General features: G+C 38.4%; 1 protein-coding gene and 1 pseudogene across 1 annotated transcript in view; one reads left to right on the top strand and one right to left on the bottom strand.

The window, feature by feature from the left end:
- Positions 1-3,807: 3,807 nt before the first annotated feature.
- On the bottom strand, positions 3,808-4,740 carry LOC117027704 (lymphokine-activated killer T-cell-originated protein kinase-like; annotated as a pseudogene).
- A 2,868-nt stretch (positions 4,741-7,608) lies between these two features.
- Positions 7,609-19,896, top strand: part of ABCD3 (ATP binding cassette subfamily D member 3) — a 66,286-nt gene continuing 53,998 nt past the window's right edge. Inside the window, exon 1 of the mRNA XM_033114841.1 lies at positions 7,609-7,837. Within this exon, the coding sequence (XP_032970732.1) occupies positions 7,728-7,837 (110 nt within the window). The 5' untranslated portion in view covers positions 7,609-7,727. The remainder of the gene's footprint in view (positions 7,838-19,896) is intronic.

A 19,896-nucleotide genomic window follows, 5' to 3' on the forward strand; every position in this document is an offset into this window, starting at 1 on the left:
TATTATCAATTTATTAAGTACTCTTCCAAAGATATTATATTCATTTATAAGCAAATAAGTATATATTTCTCCCCGATCTACTCTTTTATGAATGGTAACACACTTTACATACTAATCCATTCCTGGCTTTTTCCCACTTAACATGATATTTGGAGATCATTCCATATTAGTATATACAGAATTGCTTCATTCTTTTAATATAATAGATATATAATATTCCATTACATTTAGTTAACCACTGATTGGAATTAAAGAATGCCTCCAATTCTTTACTTTTACAAAGAAAGATGCATGACATCTATGACATTTCACTTATGTGTGAAGAGAACATTTACAAAATCAATCCCCTGAAGTGAATTATCGGGTCAGAGGGCATTTGTAAGTATTTTTAAGCTATTGACCAATTGTTTTGCAGTTCGTACAAATTTACCTGCTTCTCAGAAATATTAATAAATTATTACATATTTATTATCAAAGTTTGGAATCTTTGTCAATTTGGTAAGTGAAAATTTAGTGTCATTTTGCTATATATCACTTATTATGTGTGATGAAAAGCATCTTTTATTATGTTTAAGAGTCATTTTAATTTTTTTATTCTGTGAACTATACTTAATATTTTTTACCCATTTTTCTATTCAGTTTGTGGCCTTTTTCTTACTGATTTGAAGATACTCTTAGGAAAATGAACCACTTGCCTGTGAAATGAAGTACATTTTTTCCCCCTGTAGTTTTCATTCTGCTCTATTTATAGTGGTTTTTTTTTGCCATGAAGAAATTATTTTTAATTAGCCAAACATCAATATTTTTCTTCTATGGCTTCTGGATTTTAATACTTGTAAAGGTTTTCTCTCTGCTAAGATTATAATTATTTCATAAAGAATTCTTTTATGTTTTCTTCTAATAGTTCTATGGTTTCTTTAAATTTCATTTTGATTTTTATTTAGTTTTTGAGCAATTTAGAAATTATTCTTTTTACTCTGTTTGGAGAATGGATACTATTCTTTTCTTTCTTTCTTTTTTTTTTTTCAGGTGACGCAGGATTACAAAAAAATAAGACTTGGCTCCTTTCCTTGTGATGGCTACTGCCATTTGAATAGATAAGCATTAAAGAAGCTATGACAGAAATCTGAACAGGGTGCATTGGTGACACCAAGGAGAAGGAAAAGTAGTGCAGTAAAGGCTTCACAAAGGAATATATTTCTAATACTTACTGATAACCTGAAGCAACATTCCTATACCTTCTGGAAACTCTCTTCCATCTTGACCTCTATTATCTTTATGCCTCCAGGTTCCCATATTACCTTTGTAATCATTCTCACTGTCCTAGCTTCTTTTCCTTCCTCCATCCTTCACATGTAGGTGTTTCATAGAACTATATTCCACTTTCAACTGCCTATTCTTCTTTTAAATTCTCATTCAGTTCCCAAGATTCATCTATTTTGTATACAGAAGACCTCTACATTGTATATATTTTTTCTAAATGTGTATTTGAAACTCTTATTATATTTGGAATTTTATTTATTTGGTTATTTGATTAATATTGATACCTGTTCTCCTAATAGACTGTTGTGAAGACTGTTCTGTTTTTTTCACCACTGGCTCCAGTTCGTGGCACATAGTCATTGATAAATATTTTCATATGAATAAATGTTTAGTACTAATTCTTTTTCCTAAGAACTAGATCTTAGTTCTTTCTAAGAAATAGAATTTTCTGAGTACCTGCTGGGCCTTTCCAGTGGCCATTCCTTTTAGAACCGTAAAATTAATTTGTTTAATTGAACAAACATTTGCTGAGTGCCTGCTATGTGCCAGCATGGTACAGGGCCTGAGAATGTGCCTAATGTAAAGAAGCACAATTGTGTGTACATATATTTTTATTAGGTTGGCACAAAAATAATTGCGGTTTAAAAGGTCAAAAATAATTGCAAAACCCGCAATTACTTTTGCACCAACCTAATAATTAGTATGACTGGCTCATCAGTTTGGGGTAAAAGTCACATATCATTTCATATAATTTATTTTTCTAATGAATTGTTCAGTGTAGGCCTTGATTAGGAAATTCAGTATGTTATCTGGAGGCTGTCTCTCTCACTTAACTCACCAAAACCATGGGAGCTAACTCAGCCCAGAGAGGTTATTAGACTTAATTGGTAAGAGACGGAACAGAGGCTTCCAGTCATTTGTTGACTGGATTTTTGGTTACTAAAAATCTTTGGCTGCTAGTGTTGCCATTGCAAGCTGTCTGTCCTCAATCCCAAACATCCCTGTTCCCCTGCCATGATATCCCTGATGAACAGGTTGTAGAGTGGCTGAAGCATGGACTCCCAAGGTTTCTCTATGTTTGGACATTGCTCCCCAAAAATATGGGTGGTTCTGGGTGACTGGATTGGGATGGCCTTCATGGCTTAGCCGTGTACTATGCTGGAACCAGCTCTCTTTGTGGCCATGAGACTCTATTGTTCAACTACTGTAGTTCATCAGCCCCGAACCCCTGTTCCTCCTGAAGTGTTTCTCTTTAGGACCCTGTGCTAGTAAAACAGGACTATTTCAGTTTATCAGAGAGTTTCTAAGAATGTTGAACCTCAAAAAAAAAGAGGTTGAGATTTCAATCTTTTTCCTCCCAGGAGGCTCTCCTGGGCAAACTTTCCCAGTACTGGTTTGGGCTAAGTAGGGCTATTTGGAGGAACGGTTTTGTCAGAATGTTCTGTTACACACTTTCCCAGGTGCAATGGGTACCTAACTCTCCTTCCATTTGTATCAGTAGGAGGAGCTTCTCAAATGACTCTTTTCTAAGCAAAGACGATCTGTTCTGGGTGACTTACCTTGTTAACCAGAGGTGTTTACCTTGTCAGAGAAATGATTGGCAGCTTCTCTAAGAAGTGTCTCCCCAAGTGTACACCCTACTGTACATTAAATAGAATTATATATGAAATAAAGTAGTTCAAAGGAGGAAGTGATTAACTTGGCAGGGGCGATGAAGGGGGAAGTGGTCAGAAAAGACAGTTTGGAGTAAGAAGCTATCAACGCCTCCTTTTTTTTCTTTTTTTGGATAATTAAAGTGTTATTTATTCTATATCATCCTATTAGAGTTGTATTATTTCTACACCAGAACTGTGAAATGCTTAAGATACAGTTTAGTAAATAAAAAATTTTAGAATAAGGGTCTCAGTTCAGAGACTACATTTAATAAATGAAAGCAAAATCCAAAAGATCTGTGGAGAGCCAAGAGAGCAATACAAGCCTTAACCGAATGTTTGGAAATACCCAAGGAGCTCCTTTTTTGGGGCCATATTCTCTCCGTTTCCAGTGACCATCTTTAATAAGCACATCAACCAAGAAAGGCCAGCAAAAAGTTTAATGTTTTAAAAGATAAGCGAATATAAACTTATTTTGTATCACACAAAATACTAATTTCAATAGATTTATTAAAAGAGAAAATATTTGAGAAAGATCATTAAAATGGTAACTTTACCCAAATTAACATTAGACATAAGAGTTTATGCAGTTTATTGCTAGTATTTTAAATCTGCATGAACAAATTCAAATATTTGTTTCTTAAACTGAACATAGTTTCTTAAACTTTATAGAAAACCCACTACAATCTCAAATGCTCACCGTAAGTATACATGAAATACCTTTATGATAGAAAGAGTTGCTCATACGTTACTATGGTCCTAAAATAGGCCACTTTCAAAAAGTCTAATAATTATGGATTATCATAGTAGCTATATAAATGTATTACAGTCAACAGAAGAGTTATATACATGAACCATACTCGAAGCTCAGGTAGTCATGAATATGAAGTGATCACTGGACATCTATTTCCAAAGCTTCAACAACGTGCACACAAGGACGATCTTTAGGATCTTTGTTAGTGTATACAGACCAGAGTTCAATTACTTTCTGATACATTTCATCCAGTTTTTCCATATTAACAGGTGGCCTAGTTCCCAAAGCTGCATAGTATGCTTATGTTTCATCATCATCATCTGAAAGAGTAATGTGTGTAATACTGAAGTCATCATTTCCCACAGAGCAAGGCCAAAGACAAATATGTCTGCCTCGTCAGTAATAATACCACCATTCTCCTCCAAAGCTTCCTTGGGTTTCCAAGGCTCAGGCCAATATAACAGGCCTCAGGGTCCATCAGAGTCATATTTTCATCCAATGGTAGAGAGATTCCCACATTACAGATTTTAATGATTTCAAAATCACTTTTAATTACAACATTGGAAGACTTTATATCTCCATGAAGCAGTTTCTTTTCTTGGTGTACTTTAACCTTATTGCTATATTCAAAGCAACTTTTAAAATTCTGGCTATTGGAAAAAGACCTCGGCTGTCTTTATTTTGTTCTCCTATTAAGTCATTTAGGGACTTACCACCCCTGTAATCCATAGCAAGACGTAGACTTCCATCACTGGCTTCAGTGAAAGCACAATAACCTACAATGTTTGGAAGATGGAGGTTTTTCAAAATCTTAGTGTCATCCGTGAGTACCTTCTGACACATACTTTGATAGTGACCATTACATTTAGAATTAATCTTTTCATAGTCTAAGGAGAATGAGATGAGCCTCTTGGAGATCATTTCATAAGGTAGACATTTACCCCTGAGACAAAGCCAAGCTTCTGCATAAACGGAGAGGCAGGAGTATCTACAACATGGAGTTGAACACAATGCAGATTTCTTTTTTTCAGATAATTTGGTCGGTATTTTGAAATTAGTGATTTCTTCCATTGTAATAATCACTGTAAGTCCTGAGCCATGTGGTACAGTGGAGTCACACTCCAAGTAGGAAAAGCCTGGACTGATGAGAGGTCTAGGCCAAGGCCATCTTGAAATCTGGTCCCAAGCACCCCCTAACTAGACCCTGTGGCTGCCTCCGTGCCCTGCGGGTTAACACCTGCACTTGGCATCAATTGTTGAGACTTGAATATATCAATGCCTCATTTTAAAGGATGAACTAAGTTTGGAGTGAGGATGTTAGGGCAGGAAGGTATTGGTATTTCAGGTAGAAGGAATAGCATATTCACAGGAAGACAACAGAGGGGAATAACAGTGTGCTCTTGTCTCCTGGGCAGAGGTAGAATACATCTGCTGGAGAGGAGGAGTGCCAAGATATTCAAAGAGGTAGGCAGAGCTTACATCACGTAAATATTATCATCCTCTTGGGCACTCAACCAGGAAACCTCAGAGTCAATTTAAAATTTTCCTTCCCATTAAATAACAATCTCATCCATCCTCATCCAACTTGAATCCAGAGTCCTTTCCTTCCTGTTTGCTCTGTGCTGCCCTGACTCAGATGTTGACAACCTTTTACTTAGATTATTTCAAGAGTGCTCTGATTGGTCTCTCTGCTCGATGTTTCCTCCTTCCTCCATCCTACACACTGCCACTAACAATTTCATTTTTTTTTGGAATCACCCGTGCTTCTTGAACAAGGGTACCTTTTAGAATATCTTGCCCAATGAGTCATACTTATCTTTCCTCTGAACTATAATTTACTTCCTAAATATATCTTTCCTCTGGAATGTATTTCCTAAATAGATTACAGTTTGGACTAAGTTTGCATGCTGTTCCTTCATTTACAAACCCCAAGATAATTTAATCACTTTCTCCCAAGGTTCCTAACATTTTTATATTCCTATGCAATTTATTAGTGAATTAGTAATTTTCCATCTTGTCTTCCTGAGTGACCTTTCTGGTCATCTAGGATTCAGCTACAAAATCATCTTTTGTGTCATGCCTTAATTGAAAACCATAGATAAAACTAAGCATTTTTTTTCCAGTTAAAAATTGTATTTTAATTCATGCACTTGCGACTTGGACACTGAGCAGATACCAGACACCATTTTATGAAACTCTTATCACACAACTACTGTAGCATATTAATTGAGAATCATTTGACACACCAGAAGTTAGAATGCCCCTAGACACAATGCCATGTGGATTGCAGAAACAGTAATGGCAGAAAACAGTTTAAACTCCCTATATCTACTAGAAGAGATAGCAGGTGAGTAGCCATTCTGCAGATGATTTGTTTTTCTCTTTTTTATTATTATTAGTTTCAGGTGTACAAAACAATGTAATAGTTAGACATTTCTCATTTATACCCCTCACAAAGTGATAACCCCCCACCCCCAATCTCCTACCCTTCTGACATCGCGTACAGCCGTAAAACTAAGCATTTTTTGTTTTGTGCTGTCATTGTGCCTTGTTCATACTTCCAATATGGCATTTACCGCATTCATAATTTTTTTCCTCATGTGTTTTCGCTCTACTAGCCTCTGGAGAATAGGCATTATCATTTTTTCATCCTTATAGCCTCTGTTCCAGGCATACCTAATTACCCAATTGTTAAATGAAGTCATGAAATGTCTACATGGCAAATGGAGAACTTAGTAGAAGTTGCACTTTAGCAAAATTTAGAGTTAAGCCCGTCCCCCCACCCCCAACACGACTGTATCTGGTCCCTGTGATTCTCCTCACCTGTATTAGGCAACTACCAATTTATATTAGGAAAAAAAAACCCAAAAACACCACCACCTATGAAACCACCCTTTTGTAGGCTACTTTAACACACAGGCTATTTAAATAAGTGTACATATTATACCAGGTTTTATGTTCTGATTGACACACTTGCTTTTCTCCAGTCTCGTCAACTGAAGACAGGGACTCACTAAGTTCCTTTACATATACCAGCCAGAATGCCAGGGGTAATGATTTCTGCATCCTTAGGGCCAGATGGGAGAATGCTGTAGTCTGTAATGACTTCAGATTCTGGGAGTAAGGCCAGTTTTAACACAATGCAAGATTGTTATTTCTGAATGTCCCTTTGCCAAGAGCACTGTTTCTCAAACTTTTTGATCAGAGCCACACAAATACATGTTAAATCACTACTTGCAGCACACACACACAAAATACTGGAATAAACATTTCAAAACAACTCCTTCACACGTGATACATCCTGAGATTTTCTATCGTGTTCTATTCTTCCCGAGTTCATTAAAAAAAACCAAAAACGGGTGGCCTCGATCTACTAAACGGATTTCACGACCCCCTAGAAGTTATAACCCACGGTTTGGAAAACACTGGCTTGGAAAAAGCTTTTCGGTTTGTAGTCCTTCTCCCTACATCTCGCACACCTTTTCGGAGTTCCCCACTGCTGTTTTTATCTAAGTGACTACAGAGCCTCAGTTTTAGGTAAATGCTCTCCGATGGGGCCCTCCCCCCGTCTCCCCGGGCTCCTTTAAGAGGGTGGTAACGGCCCTTCGCCGGGGGTGGCGTGGCAGGTCCCACTCAATCTCCGGTGCAGGCCAGGCCCGCTTTTCCGGTTCTTGCGAAAGCCTGGGTGTGCGTGTGCGGAGGTGGGAGTAGGGGGTGAGGCAGGGGCAGCCGCCAGGCTCGGACGAGCGTGGAGGTTCTGAGCGAGGCTCCCCGGCGCCTCGGCGCTCGCGTTCCCGGCGACCCGCGGGGATGTGCGCGTGCGCACAGAGCGCCCGGGCCTGCGCCAGCCTCCGTTCTCGCCCTCGCGCGCTCCCGCCGAGTCCAAGTCCGGCGTGGGCTCCGGCGCGCGGACGGCGCGGCGACGCGCGCAGGGGGCGGTCCTGCGCGGACGGCAACGCCCTCCCTCTGCGCACTCCTCTCCTCCCAGTCTCCCCCGCGCTTCCTACCTTGAGGCACTCACGGCCGCGTCTCCTTTCCTGGCTCACGCAGGCTGTGCCATGGCGGCCTTCAGCAAGTACTTGACGGCGCGAAACTCCTCGCTGGCGGGGGCCGGGTTCCTGCTGCTCTGCTTGCTCCATAGGCGGCGCCGCGCCCTGGGCCTGCAAGGGTAAGAAAGCCCGTGCCCGCGCTGCGTTCCCGGCCGAGCGGGCGCTTCCCGCGCCCTCTCCCTCCCTCCCTGGCGCCCGGCGGACGGGTCCCTTTGCCCCGCCGGGTCAAGCGAGGCTAGAGCTGGCTGCGGCTGCTGCCAAGCTCCAATGTCACGGTGTCCCGTGTGCCCGCGGCGCCGGCGTCCCCCGTGCTCCCTGCGCCCCCGCGGGCCTGACCGGCCCCTTTCTCTGCCTCTTGGACCGTGAATCTCTCTTTTGCGCCCACTAGCAAACCTGTGCGTCTGTTCCGAGGCTGTCGCGCCCCGGTCTCCCCAAACCACCTCCTTTCTGTATCAACTTTCTGGGTGTGTTCTAGTTTTGCCATCTCATCTCCTGAAGACCGTGGATTTGCTTTGTGAACATGTTTGTGTGATCGAGAACGGGAATTGGACTCGCCAGGCTGGAGGCTTGTTGTCTAAGTCACTTGGAGGAGATTTGGCACGATTCCCTCGTAGTTGCTGTTGAAAGTCGCGAGGGTGGTTCATATGAACTATCCTGAATCCACTTGGCAAAATTGCTTTCTAAAGTGGTGTCCCCTTGGAATTGGTTAGTAAACGCCCTGGCGTTTCATCTGCAAATGCGGAATCGGTTTCCTGATATTTGGAGAGCAAGATTCCTTTCTCTGGCATTACAGGTGGAAGGTCAAATTGTGTTTTAGGTGAAGATCAAGATCCTTTTTGATTACACTCCACTGCTTCCCCTTGAGAGAATTTTAGTGTTTAGATTTAACTTTGAGAGATTATAAAATTAGAGAAAGGAAGAGAGAGAATTGAATTACTGTTGCAGGATTACAGATCATAGACATAACATTTTGTTTTATTTGCTGGGAGACACTTGCCTTCAGCAACTACTTCCCAATCACTCTTGCCAGTCATTGGATATTTCATATTAACTTGGTATACTGCTTTCATGTATTTTATTTCATTCATCTCTGAGCAGATACTGTTGCCTTCTGTTTTTGATTTACCTAAAATATCTCATTAGTAGTGGACTTTGGACTAAAACACCAAGTGACCTTCCTTTCCTAACCTATCTTCTTTATCTTACTAAAGTCTGAAGTGATGGTCTTTCTCTTCCTACCTAAATCCGTCTAACAAAGTTGAAAATGACTTGTATCTTTGGCCGGAGAATACAGTATCTATTCACTTTTCTTCTATTCAGTTTGCCTTTACAATGATTAATTCTAGAAAATATAAGCATATTTTATTATTCGAATGTATGCTTTCTGAGCCCCCGATTTCAAATGGAAGTTATTTGTTGTCTGAGAATATGCCAACAGAAAACATTAAATGCTATAAAACAACTTTGAATTACATTTTTGCAGAGAAGTGTTTCAGTGCATAGCACAGCTTGGTATGGGGAAGGGGATTGGAGGACAGCCCTTAAAGGTCTGGCTTACTTTTATGATTAAAAAAAAAAAAAACCACTTGAATTTATTGGAGTATTACTTACACATAGAAAAGTACACGTAGGTGCAGAGCTTGAAGAATTTTCACAAATAGCACTCATCTGTGTAATCAGCTCTCAGACGTGTACCTAGGTAAGAACATTATCAGCATCCCAGAAACTCTTCATGTCACAGCTAAGGTAGCTACTGATTTACAAAACCATAGATTATTGAGTAAGGAAAGTTTTAAACATAATCTAATGGGAAATAATAGCAGTTGTCACACAACAGTATAACAGAATCTGTCTTACAATAGTTTAATAATGTCTTACAATAATGTCTTTAATAATGTCTTACAATAATGTCTGTTGTAAAATGCTTTAAAATCTCTTCTTGAGAAACTCGTGGGAGGACAATGCAAATTAAGAGACGATAAACATAAAGTTTAAATTACTGAGATCAGTGATTGAATTATTTTAAAACTGTTAAGAATGGTGTAAGTCTATCTTTGTAGATGCTATACTTCCAGAATCTTATCAATGTTTTAGTCACGATGTTTGGCATCACAGATTGGAGATTAGAACGTTCTAACTTTCTATTTTATTGGCTTTTTGGGTATCTTTGGTAACAGGGATAATTAATTTTGCTATCTGGTGCTTAATGAAGGAACCTGTTGGCTGCTCTGCCTTTTTTGGCCCATGCCAAAAACAGTAGGTTTGTCTTACAAGACGTTCCTTAGACTCAGATAGGTAATAGAGTTAGTAAAAACCACTTTAAAAGTTACAATGTCACGTTATTTCAAACATTAGGAGAATGAGTAATGTTCTGTATTACTTTTTAGTTTTGTTAATGCAATTTTTTTTCATCCAGTTCAATTATCTGTATGACTTTTTATTATAGAAATTTTCACACGTAATACAAAGCAGAATGATATTGTGAACTCCCTATACACTTTACCCAAGAAGTACCATTACCATCCTGCCACTTTTGTTTTATATATAGCTCCTTGATCCCCGCCTCTTATTTTTACAGGTTTTTAGGTAAAATTTGTATATATTGAATTGTACAAATCTTAGTTATATTTATTTTAAATAAATGGGTACAACAGGGTAGCTCATCCCCTATCATGAATTAGAACATTTTCATCTGCTCAGAAAGTTCCCTCGTATTCGTTTCCTGTCATCACTGTACTAACTTTTTTCACCTTAGTTTTGCCTAATCACACGTCTTATTTTGTTTTTTATTTATGGGGAATAATGGAATCTTTTCACTCATGGATAAAGGAGACCATGTATTCAGATCAAAGGAAGTAGCTGTTTCAGAATGTTGTATTGTTATGGTAGGTGCTGTGGGATGAAGAGGGGTGTGTGTGTGTGTGAGTGTGTGTGTGTGTGCGCGCGCGTATTACACATTCAAAAAATATACGACATTTTTTTCTCTTCTAACAAGCTTACCTACTTGGTAGAAGAAATTTAAATGTAAATTAGTTAAAACTGTAAGGTGATGACGGAATGCAGTGTATAGACAGATGTATTAGAAGTTCTGGGAAAGGAAAGAATAATGTGTTTGGGAAGAGTTAGGGAAAGCTTTGTGAAGGTTGTGAGCTAAGCCTGGAAAGGGGGTGCAGGAATGGATAACTGGAGATAAACTGAATGTTATAGCAGCCTTTATTGGATTTTTGTTGCATTTTATGACAGGAAGAAAAGCTTTGTGGTGCCCTTTCAATCCCATCTTCCGCTGCCACCAGAGCACTTTTTAAGGATCACAAATGTGATCATGTTATTCCTTCATTAAAATCTTTCAGCTATTCTAAACTACAAAATTCTTAGCATGAGCAAATGGTGTCCATGATACAACCCTTTACTACTACTTCTCCTCCCATCCAGCCATATGGAATTAACAGCATCTGAGCATGACAGGCTCTGCCCAGTCTGGTGGTAATCGCTGCCACCCTCTGCTCTTCTCCCTAGCCTTTGATGCTTATTTTCCTTCAAGTCTCAGTTCATTCAACATTTTCTTTTATGCTTTTTCTGTCTTTTCCTGATCTCCAAACTGATGTCCTCAGCTCTCATGATACTCTAAGCTTTCCACTCCTCTAGTAGTTAGTTACCTCTCTGTATTTATTAGTTCATTTTCTTGGCTTCTGCCTGCATCAGACTCTGAGTTTCTTAAGGACATGGTCTGAGTCATCTTTAAACTCCTAGTTTGCACATGGCATGGAAAAGACGGCAAGTGTTTATAGGGTGGACAAACGATGTAGGATAGTTGAAGAACTTGTAAGGGTAATTGACAGGCAGTTGGAGATGTGGGACCAGTACAAACACGAGTAGAAACATTATCTTCATAGAAGCCCTAGTGGTGTACCTGAGGGTGTATAACATGAGCTGGAGAGTGGGAAATCAGTGGGCCAATTTTAGAAGGTAGGGAAAAGGACCAGCGTACACTGCCAAAGTATTTTATGATCGTAAAAAAACCCAGACCAGAAACCAAACAAAGCAGTTTCTTTCCCTTCCCATGAATGCTTGTCAAAGTTCAGATTTCTCATCCTGGATTTCAGGGCTTTCTTCCATCTGGTTTCACCTTACCTGGCTAATCTTTTATGCCACTGCCTGCCAGTAAGGACTCTCTGTTCCAAATAGGCCAGTTTCTGCACTGTTCTTTGAACAGGCCACACTCATTCCTGGCTTTGGAGCTTTCTTTATTCATGACATTTGCCTTACTTGGGATATTTCTCTTCAACTTTTATCCTTGAAGGGTTAGGTCAGGTTCACCCTGCCATGAAGTTATTTAACAACTCTCGATCGTCTAAATGATGATCACCCCGTCTTTAACCTTCTGCAGCGTGAATTTAGGTACCTTTCTTGTTTTATTTATTTATTGCTTAACTGGGTGTGATCTAGCTGTCAGCCATCAGGGTGTAGCCAAGGCCACCAGCTCATGGGGCTCATGGGCCACCAGCTCAAGGCCACCGTCCTTTTCAAAGCCCCGATCTATAGATGATGGGAACAGTTTTCTCCCCCAACTATTTTAGTGGAGTTTCAGGGAGCTTGTGTTTCCTTAGACACACCTTACTTCACTTCTTTGCTTCTGCTCTATTTTAGCTCCCTCTCATATCTTGTCTCTTGAGCCTGTCTTTTTAGTTATCTGCCTTGATTCCTTTAAAGCATCAGTCACAAAGCAGATATTTGTAGTAGAGTTTTATTGAAAATTTGGGAATAGTGGCAGGGATTATATAGCAGCATAGTCAAGCACAGCTTAAAATGGAGACTTTCTCTTATTTATAAGTTCTTTAGATATTCCCACTGTTGGAAATTTGTTGACTTTTTCCCTGAGCCTCAGCCCTGCAACCCTGCAGCTGCGTCTTTTCTGTACTCCTTGGATGTTCTCAGAGCTCTAGCTTTTACTCCATGCACTCTCTCCCCACTAAGGTCTCTCCATCTTTCCTGCATACTTTCCTTTCTGAGATCTGCTTTCAAATAAAGCTCCAGAAGAGGCTGGCTTCATTTTTATCAATATCACGGGCCCACTGAATTTTTTGCAAAGTACAGGCTTGAGTCAGGTGAGGGCTGGAGCTGCATGAGACCCTTAGGATAAACCATGAGTAGGTCTCAGGGGCTGGCCCTGGCCGCATTTGGATCCTCAGAATAAAAGGAGATACTTAAGCAACCATAGGTGAAGAAAGGCTTAAAGGATTTGCCGGGAAAAAGCAGCTGTGTACTGAAATCACCTGATGCAGGTCAGGTCCAGAGCAGTGTTCTCAGAACTGTGTAGCTGTGGTCGTCTGCTGAGGGGTAGCGGGGGATCTGGGTACAGACTGTTTAATCACACTTCTCAGTTTTTGGCATGTCAGCATCATTGGCCAGGCATTTTGTTCCAAGGCTTTTGCACTTGCTGTTCCCCTGCCTGCAATGCTCTTTCCCCAGATAGCCACACTGCTTACTCCCTCCCCCTTTTCAATCTTTTATCAGACAACTCGCAGTGAGACCTTCCATTGCCACTCAGTTTAAAATAGCATCCTCTGCAGACATACTCTGCCCACTTTCCTGGCTTTACTTTTCTCCTTAGCACTTCTCACTGTGAAATGTGCTTTTTATTTTGGATATTTATCTTATTTATTATATGTCTCTGCTGCTAGAATTTAAGTTTCATGAAGGCAGGATTTTTTTGTCTGTTTTGTTCATTGCTATAGCCCCAGCGGCTAGAACTGTGGCTAGAACTGTAGTATTCTGTCAAAAAATGTTTGTTGAATGACTCTTCACTGTGAGATGTTCGTTTCTTAGGGCTGTGGCTACTGTTGTTTTAAATAACAATTTTTTCTTGCTACAAATGAATGTCTCCTTAAGTATATTATGAGCTCTTTAGGAGCTGGCTCCTTTTATATTCATGGGGAAAGCAAGTCTCAGAAATTTATAAAAATGGTATCATTATTATTTTTTAACCTGCTTTTGACAGTTAACAGTAGAGCAGAAGTATTAAAGGTAATTTTAAAAAATAAAAATCATCTACAGTGTCATCACCATCACACATTGTTATATTTTTATTAACCTTTTGTTCCTTATTTATATGTATATATTTTTTACATAGTTATAATGTGCATGTTTTGCTATTTTCATTTAAATCATAAACATTTTCCCTATATTTATGCATGAACTTCATAAGTATGTTTGTAGAGAAATACATAAATACTCCTTTGTATGATTATTATCATAATTTATTTTACCCTTACATGTTGAGCATCTAAATAGCTTCTGTAACTTTTATAGATGATACTACCTACTTTTGCAAGTGAACATTTCTGTCTGTGATGAATTATTTTCTTGGAATAAATTGCCAGAGATAGTATTAATGAATGAAAAAGGTTAGGAACTTCCTTTGTTTGTGGAAAGTGTGTGAACATGAACATTCTGAGCTATACAAAATACACATAGTTACTTTTCAAGATACTTGTCATAGAATACTATGAATGAATGCTGATTTAATTCTCTAATCATCATTAAAGGGTGTTTTAACTTTTTGGGTTTTTTTGACTACTTTAGAGGTTAAAATAGTGTTGCAAAATTATTTCAGTTTGCAAGAATGTGTATTTTTACATGCAGCAACTTAAACTTTAGTATGGAAGCAGCTTGGCATAGTATAAAACATGGTGTTCGGAGATAGACATGGGTTGAAGTTTTTATTCAGCTATTTGCTTAATCTGTGACTTTGGTCAGTTAGCCTCTTTGAGCCTCAGTTTTCACATCTGTCGAACAAGGATAATAGTATATACTTATCTCAGTAGTTGTGAGGATTTAACAAGAAAATATCTTAACTCAGTAGCTTGAATAAAGCTCAGTAAGTAAAAGGCAGCTTTAGATCTCTCTATACTTGCTAAAGGAAAACTGAAAGGACAGCAAAACGTCTCATTGTTAGGTTCTCAAAAAACTATTGAGGCTTCCTAAAAATTTTCTCAAATGTGCCATGAAAGTCTCCTTAAAGAAGCCTTTTTGAATTGACAGACTCCTTTACTTTCAGAGTTGGGTGTATTTAAGTTACTTTTATGTGACATGGTTTCAGATCTCTGTATTTTTTCAGATGCTGCTCCCTGAGTATAATACTCTTTATTTCTCCACCTGTTAAAGAGGAGGTTGGAACCTGAATTCATTATTCTAAGTGTGGTCTGATTGACACAGAGTGGAACCCACTTTGTAGATCCTAAGCTTTTTGTTAGAATAGGTGAAGTTACATTCATTTTTTTATTACAATCAATATTGTTCACTCATATTTAGCTTATACAGTTGTTTTCCCTTCCTTTCCCCTCAACTTGTTGTGCTTGTTTTTTTTTTTTTTTTTGGTTTAACCTGGGTGCAGGTATTTACACTTACCTTTGTTTGGGCATATTACTTCTCTCTGAATTATTTTTGATCCTGCACATTTAGTTAGCATTCCTTCTGTCTATTTTCCCAATAAATTCCATTACTGCACAGGACTAAGTATAAAACAGTGTGTTTATAGCATTGTAACCTTTCTATTCATTGACACCCTTCAGGTGTTGGATTGGTTCTCATCTTTAAATTAGCACCTTTTCACATCTTTCCTTTGTTAATGACGTGGAGCTCTGATGATGGATGAGGCATCGATCCATCCTGGGCCAGTCAGAGGTCTCCTGTGGGATGTTTCTGCTGGAGCCAGTAGGGAAGGGTCTTTTTTTGTTTTTTTCTGGTCACTGTGAAGGACGCTGTGAAGGTGAGACCCTAGAGCTGTCTGTGGCATTGGTCCCTTTACGTGGAAAAGGTGGAGAATCCCTGGTTGGTCCATCATCAAATGCTTTGTAACATAAGAAAGTAAGTTTACAGAATTTTCATGGTTCCTTCCGAGAAGAGAATGAGTTCAGTCTGACCTGACTTTGTGGTGACTTCACGCTTGGTCCTAGAATTGACCACGCTCTCCTAAGTACCTATGCCGCACTATCAGTTTAAATAAATAAGTTGTAGTTTTTTTCTAGTGTGAACATCAAACCCATTCATGACCTGATGAGTAAAACATAAGCTGTTGCAATAAAATATAAGCTGGAATTATGAAGAAGATAGGCTCTTTGTCATTTTCTTTAGGATTATATATGCCAAATTAAGTTTCATGCAAACTGGGTACTGTGTTTCTCGATTGTTATTTCTTTTAGAATAATGTTTATGGAACATTAGAATTGTTTAAAAATGTCATTTCTGTAAAACATTTGACATCAGTCCTTAAGCAAACTTTAAGAGGATGGCTTTCCTCGTAAAATTCTTTTTTATTTTAGGCATCTCTGTTCAGAATATAGGCTTCCATAGCATAAGGGTAAAATAATGGTTGTGCTCTTCAATGGGAGCTATCAGACATATTAAGGTGGTTTGAAGCCGTGTTAGGTAAAACCGTAGTGAGTATTGTAGAGGTTTTTTAATTAAAACATGCATTCATTATCCTCTTGTTTGATTAGCAGTCTTGAATGAATGCAATTAAGTTAATAAATTATAAAATTGAATATAAAGCTCATCAAAGCATAATCAACTAATTTGATATCTGAATAGATGTAGCAGTCTCACCACTATAATGGTACCATAATGCTATACATAAACATAGATTATGTGATTTACTCTATGCTTAAGAAGTTACCTGTTGCCATTAAAAATAAATGCACTATGTGGAACGAGGCAACTTCTCTAGGTAAATAATAATTTAGTCATTTAATCAGCATGTGGTGTCTATATGTCACTATTTAAAACATTTATACACTTTCACAAACCTATAAAATAAGCAACATGAGACGTGGTATCTCCTCAGAAGGAAAAAGTATAGTCCTATAAGGTTATCTTACTGTAGTGAGTAAGACTAGATCTAAAAATTTGTTTTAAAATTAAATACTTTCATGCTTCATCGTTTTAAAATTTATTTTTACATTATCAAAATAGCTACACACTGAAAAATTGGAATACTAGAAAAAAGGGATAAAACATCTACATCATGATTATTGTCATATTTCATTGATCCTAAGATGTACTTTTTCATATTTAAATATCCTTTTTTACATTTTAACTAGTCTGAAATTAAGATGCAATTTATAGTTGATGCATCTTAGTTTTGATTAATATGGCATTAGCATATTGTTGCATTTCCATTTTATTATGCATGTTTTTAACTTGCTTGTAAAAATGCTGCACGTCAACTTGCATCAAAATCAATCTTCTGACTTCAAATTCAGTATTATTATCACTCTTCAGTACATCTTGGAGGTTAAGTTACGGGAAAGGAAGAAATTGAGGTAGAATCAGATCTTTTCCTCATTCCAGAACAAGGACTGGAGGAAGTAGGTTGGCCTGGGAATCAATGACCCACTCAAAGAAAGGAACCCAAAGGTGAAGCTCTAACTCAGAAAATGTTGAGTTCCTGTGATATGTCAGAAGCTGGGTTTTCGAATGTTCTGTGTAGAAATGAGTAAGACGTCCTATTTTCAAGAATTGGGGGTTGCGATACAAGTTTGTACCATAATTCAACATTTAGTGCTAGGTGCTGAGGACATAATGAATAAGAGATCTCTTTCTAAGGTGGATCTTACAGTGGAAGAAGACAGAACCTACCTCATGCTAGTTTTGTGTTGGGCACTTGGGAAGATTAAAAATTGAATTAGACAGGAACTCATAGACTATTTAAGAAACTCACTGACTGTTGAAAGAGAATTCTGTGTCAACATTTCACACTGAACTTCTGGTTTAAAAAATGTGGTAATATTTTATTTACAATATTGTTCTCCATTGACCTTTGAATACAGTTTTGTTACATCGGGAAATTAGGTTTAAGGTGTTTCCAACCACAGTAGTTAGTCATTTGATTTTTCCTCCCAATAATGCCCAAGATGTGTTGCTCAGTAAAGGAGTGGGTGGGGGGAAGCAAGTGCAGGACAGAATATGTGGTATGATTCCATTTTTTTAATATAAATATCAGCTAATTTCCAATTTAAAAATTGATGGGTGAATACATTTCTGTGTGTATTTTATCACTGGTTCAACAAAATAGCTACTTCCTCTCCGTCTGTTGGAGAAAATAATCATTGTTGGAAGAAACTTAATATTTATCCAGTACATTCTATTGAATGTTTGTTGTATGTCGGTAGACTCATCATTGAGATACCAAATTGAATGAACATTGTTTCTAACTCAAGTCTTCTGGAAATACAAGTACATAGAAAATTCATACAACTCAGTGTGACTGGACCTATGGCAGGAAGAAAAATCTGTGGGAGGGAGCACTGAATTGGGAATGTTTAATTTTTCAGGTTGCTAACCTTGGTGAGGTTTCATATTTGCACCTGACCTTGAGAGATATATACTAGGGTTACAAAAAATGTATACAAGTGGACACTTTGGTCAGCGTTGCTCAAACAGTAGTTCGCCGTAATTAGAAGTGTCTGGACGCTGATGGTCACCACTTTGAGCACCTCTTGTCTTTGTGGAAGTCAAACGTGCCTTGTATTCATTCATCTGTTGTTATAGGTGTATATTGAGTATTACAATTTTAATAGATTTGTCCTTTCTTAAAATATGTATACATTTTTTGGCACCCTCTGTAGTGTTTTGCTAGGCGGTAAAAGGCATAGGTAGGGAAAAGAGCATGAGCTAAGGCACGGAGTTGATGGAGTTAGATTTGAGAAGGCACTGCAAGGACAGGAAGCCGGACATAATGCTGTTAACTATTGAGGCATTGTTCTAAATAGTTTACATTTATTCCTCCCAACAGTATTTTTGAGATAGTTGTTTTTTATTATTTTCATTTTAACAGTGAGTAATTAGAGAGCTAAAAATGGTGCCTGATTCTAAGAGTGCTTAAGTTTGAATTAGCCATGTGGAAGAAAAAAGACAGAATAAAGCATTTTTATGAAATGCTTCAGACAGACTTAGATTCAAAAGAATACTCAAGAATTATTGAGGCGTTTAAAAAAAGTCTTCCATTAAATTCAAAGTGAAGTTAATTGTTCACATTATATTGTAGTATATTAATATTAAAATATAGTTGTGGTGAAATACTCTTAAGATTTTTTAAACCCTTTGATTTGTGTATTATACCACAAATACAGAAACCTGCATAAAACACATATAACTTAATGACTGTTTTTTGAACAAAATACCATTGTAACTATCACCCAAATCAAGAAATAAATCTTCGCCCCCCCCAACCCCGAAGCCTCACATGTGCTCCTTCCCGATCACAGCCCCTGCTGTCTCCCCGACTAGAAACTGCCATCCTGACTGCAGTAAGTGCATCTTTGCAGTTCTTTATAATTTTATCACCCAGATGTGCATTCCTACGCCCTGTAACTTAGTTGTCTGTGTGTTTGTTATTTGTTTGTTTAAGTCTCAGTCTCCATGTTCCAATGCCACCTCTCCTTCCCCCCGTTTTTGACACTTTATTTATTGAAGCAAGCAGGTATTTTCACTATATGGATTCCACAATCTGGATTATGCTATTTGTATAATTTTTCTTCATTCTCTGTATTTCCTGTAAATTAGTAGTTGGATCTAAAAATATTTTTTTATAAACATTATTTATTAAAATAATTTATTTTATTTTTTGGGGGGGAACAGTGTGTTTCTCCAGGGCCCATCAGCTCCAAGTCGCTGTCCTTCAATCTAGTTGTGGAGGGCGCAGCTCAGTTCCAAGTCCAGTTGCCGTTTTCAATCTTAGTTGCAGGGGGTGCAGCCCACCATCCCATGTGGGAATTGAACTGAGAGCTCGCGCTCTAACCGACTGAGCCATCCAGCCACCCCTAAAAGTCTTGATCGAGTTCATATTTTGGTTTTGGTTTTTAGACAAGAGTACTTCCTAGTGAGACAGGAGGACGAGTTTCTACTCTTGAGTTAGAAAGGTGAGCTGCTGGAGCCTGATGCATTTCACACGAATATCCGCCTTCTATGGATTGGCCCCAAGGAACCTTGGGAGGTAAACCACAAAGATCCTCATACCAGCAGCAGGGACTTTCTCTATCACTGCACATGTGCAGTAAGGCCCAGGGTGTCCCTAAGGTGATCTTTCCTTAATTTAATACCAAAAATCATGCCCAGGGTTGGAGATTTACCAAGCTAATGAGACGCGATGCATGAGGAAGCATGTAGTCGCACTTCACAG

This window comes from Rhinolophus ferrumequinum, chromosome 9 (genome assembly GCF_004115265.2).
Source record: "Rhinolophus ferrumequinum isolate MPI-CBG mRhiFer1 chromosome 9, mRhiFer1_v1.p, whole genome shotgun sequence".
NCBI lineage: Eukaryota > Metazoa > Chordata > Mammalia > Chiroptera > Rhinolophidae > Rhinolophus > Rhinolophus ferrumequinum.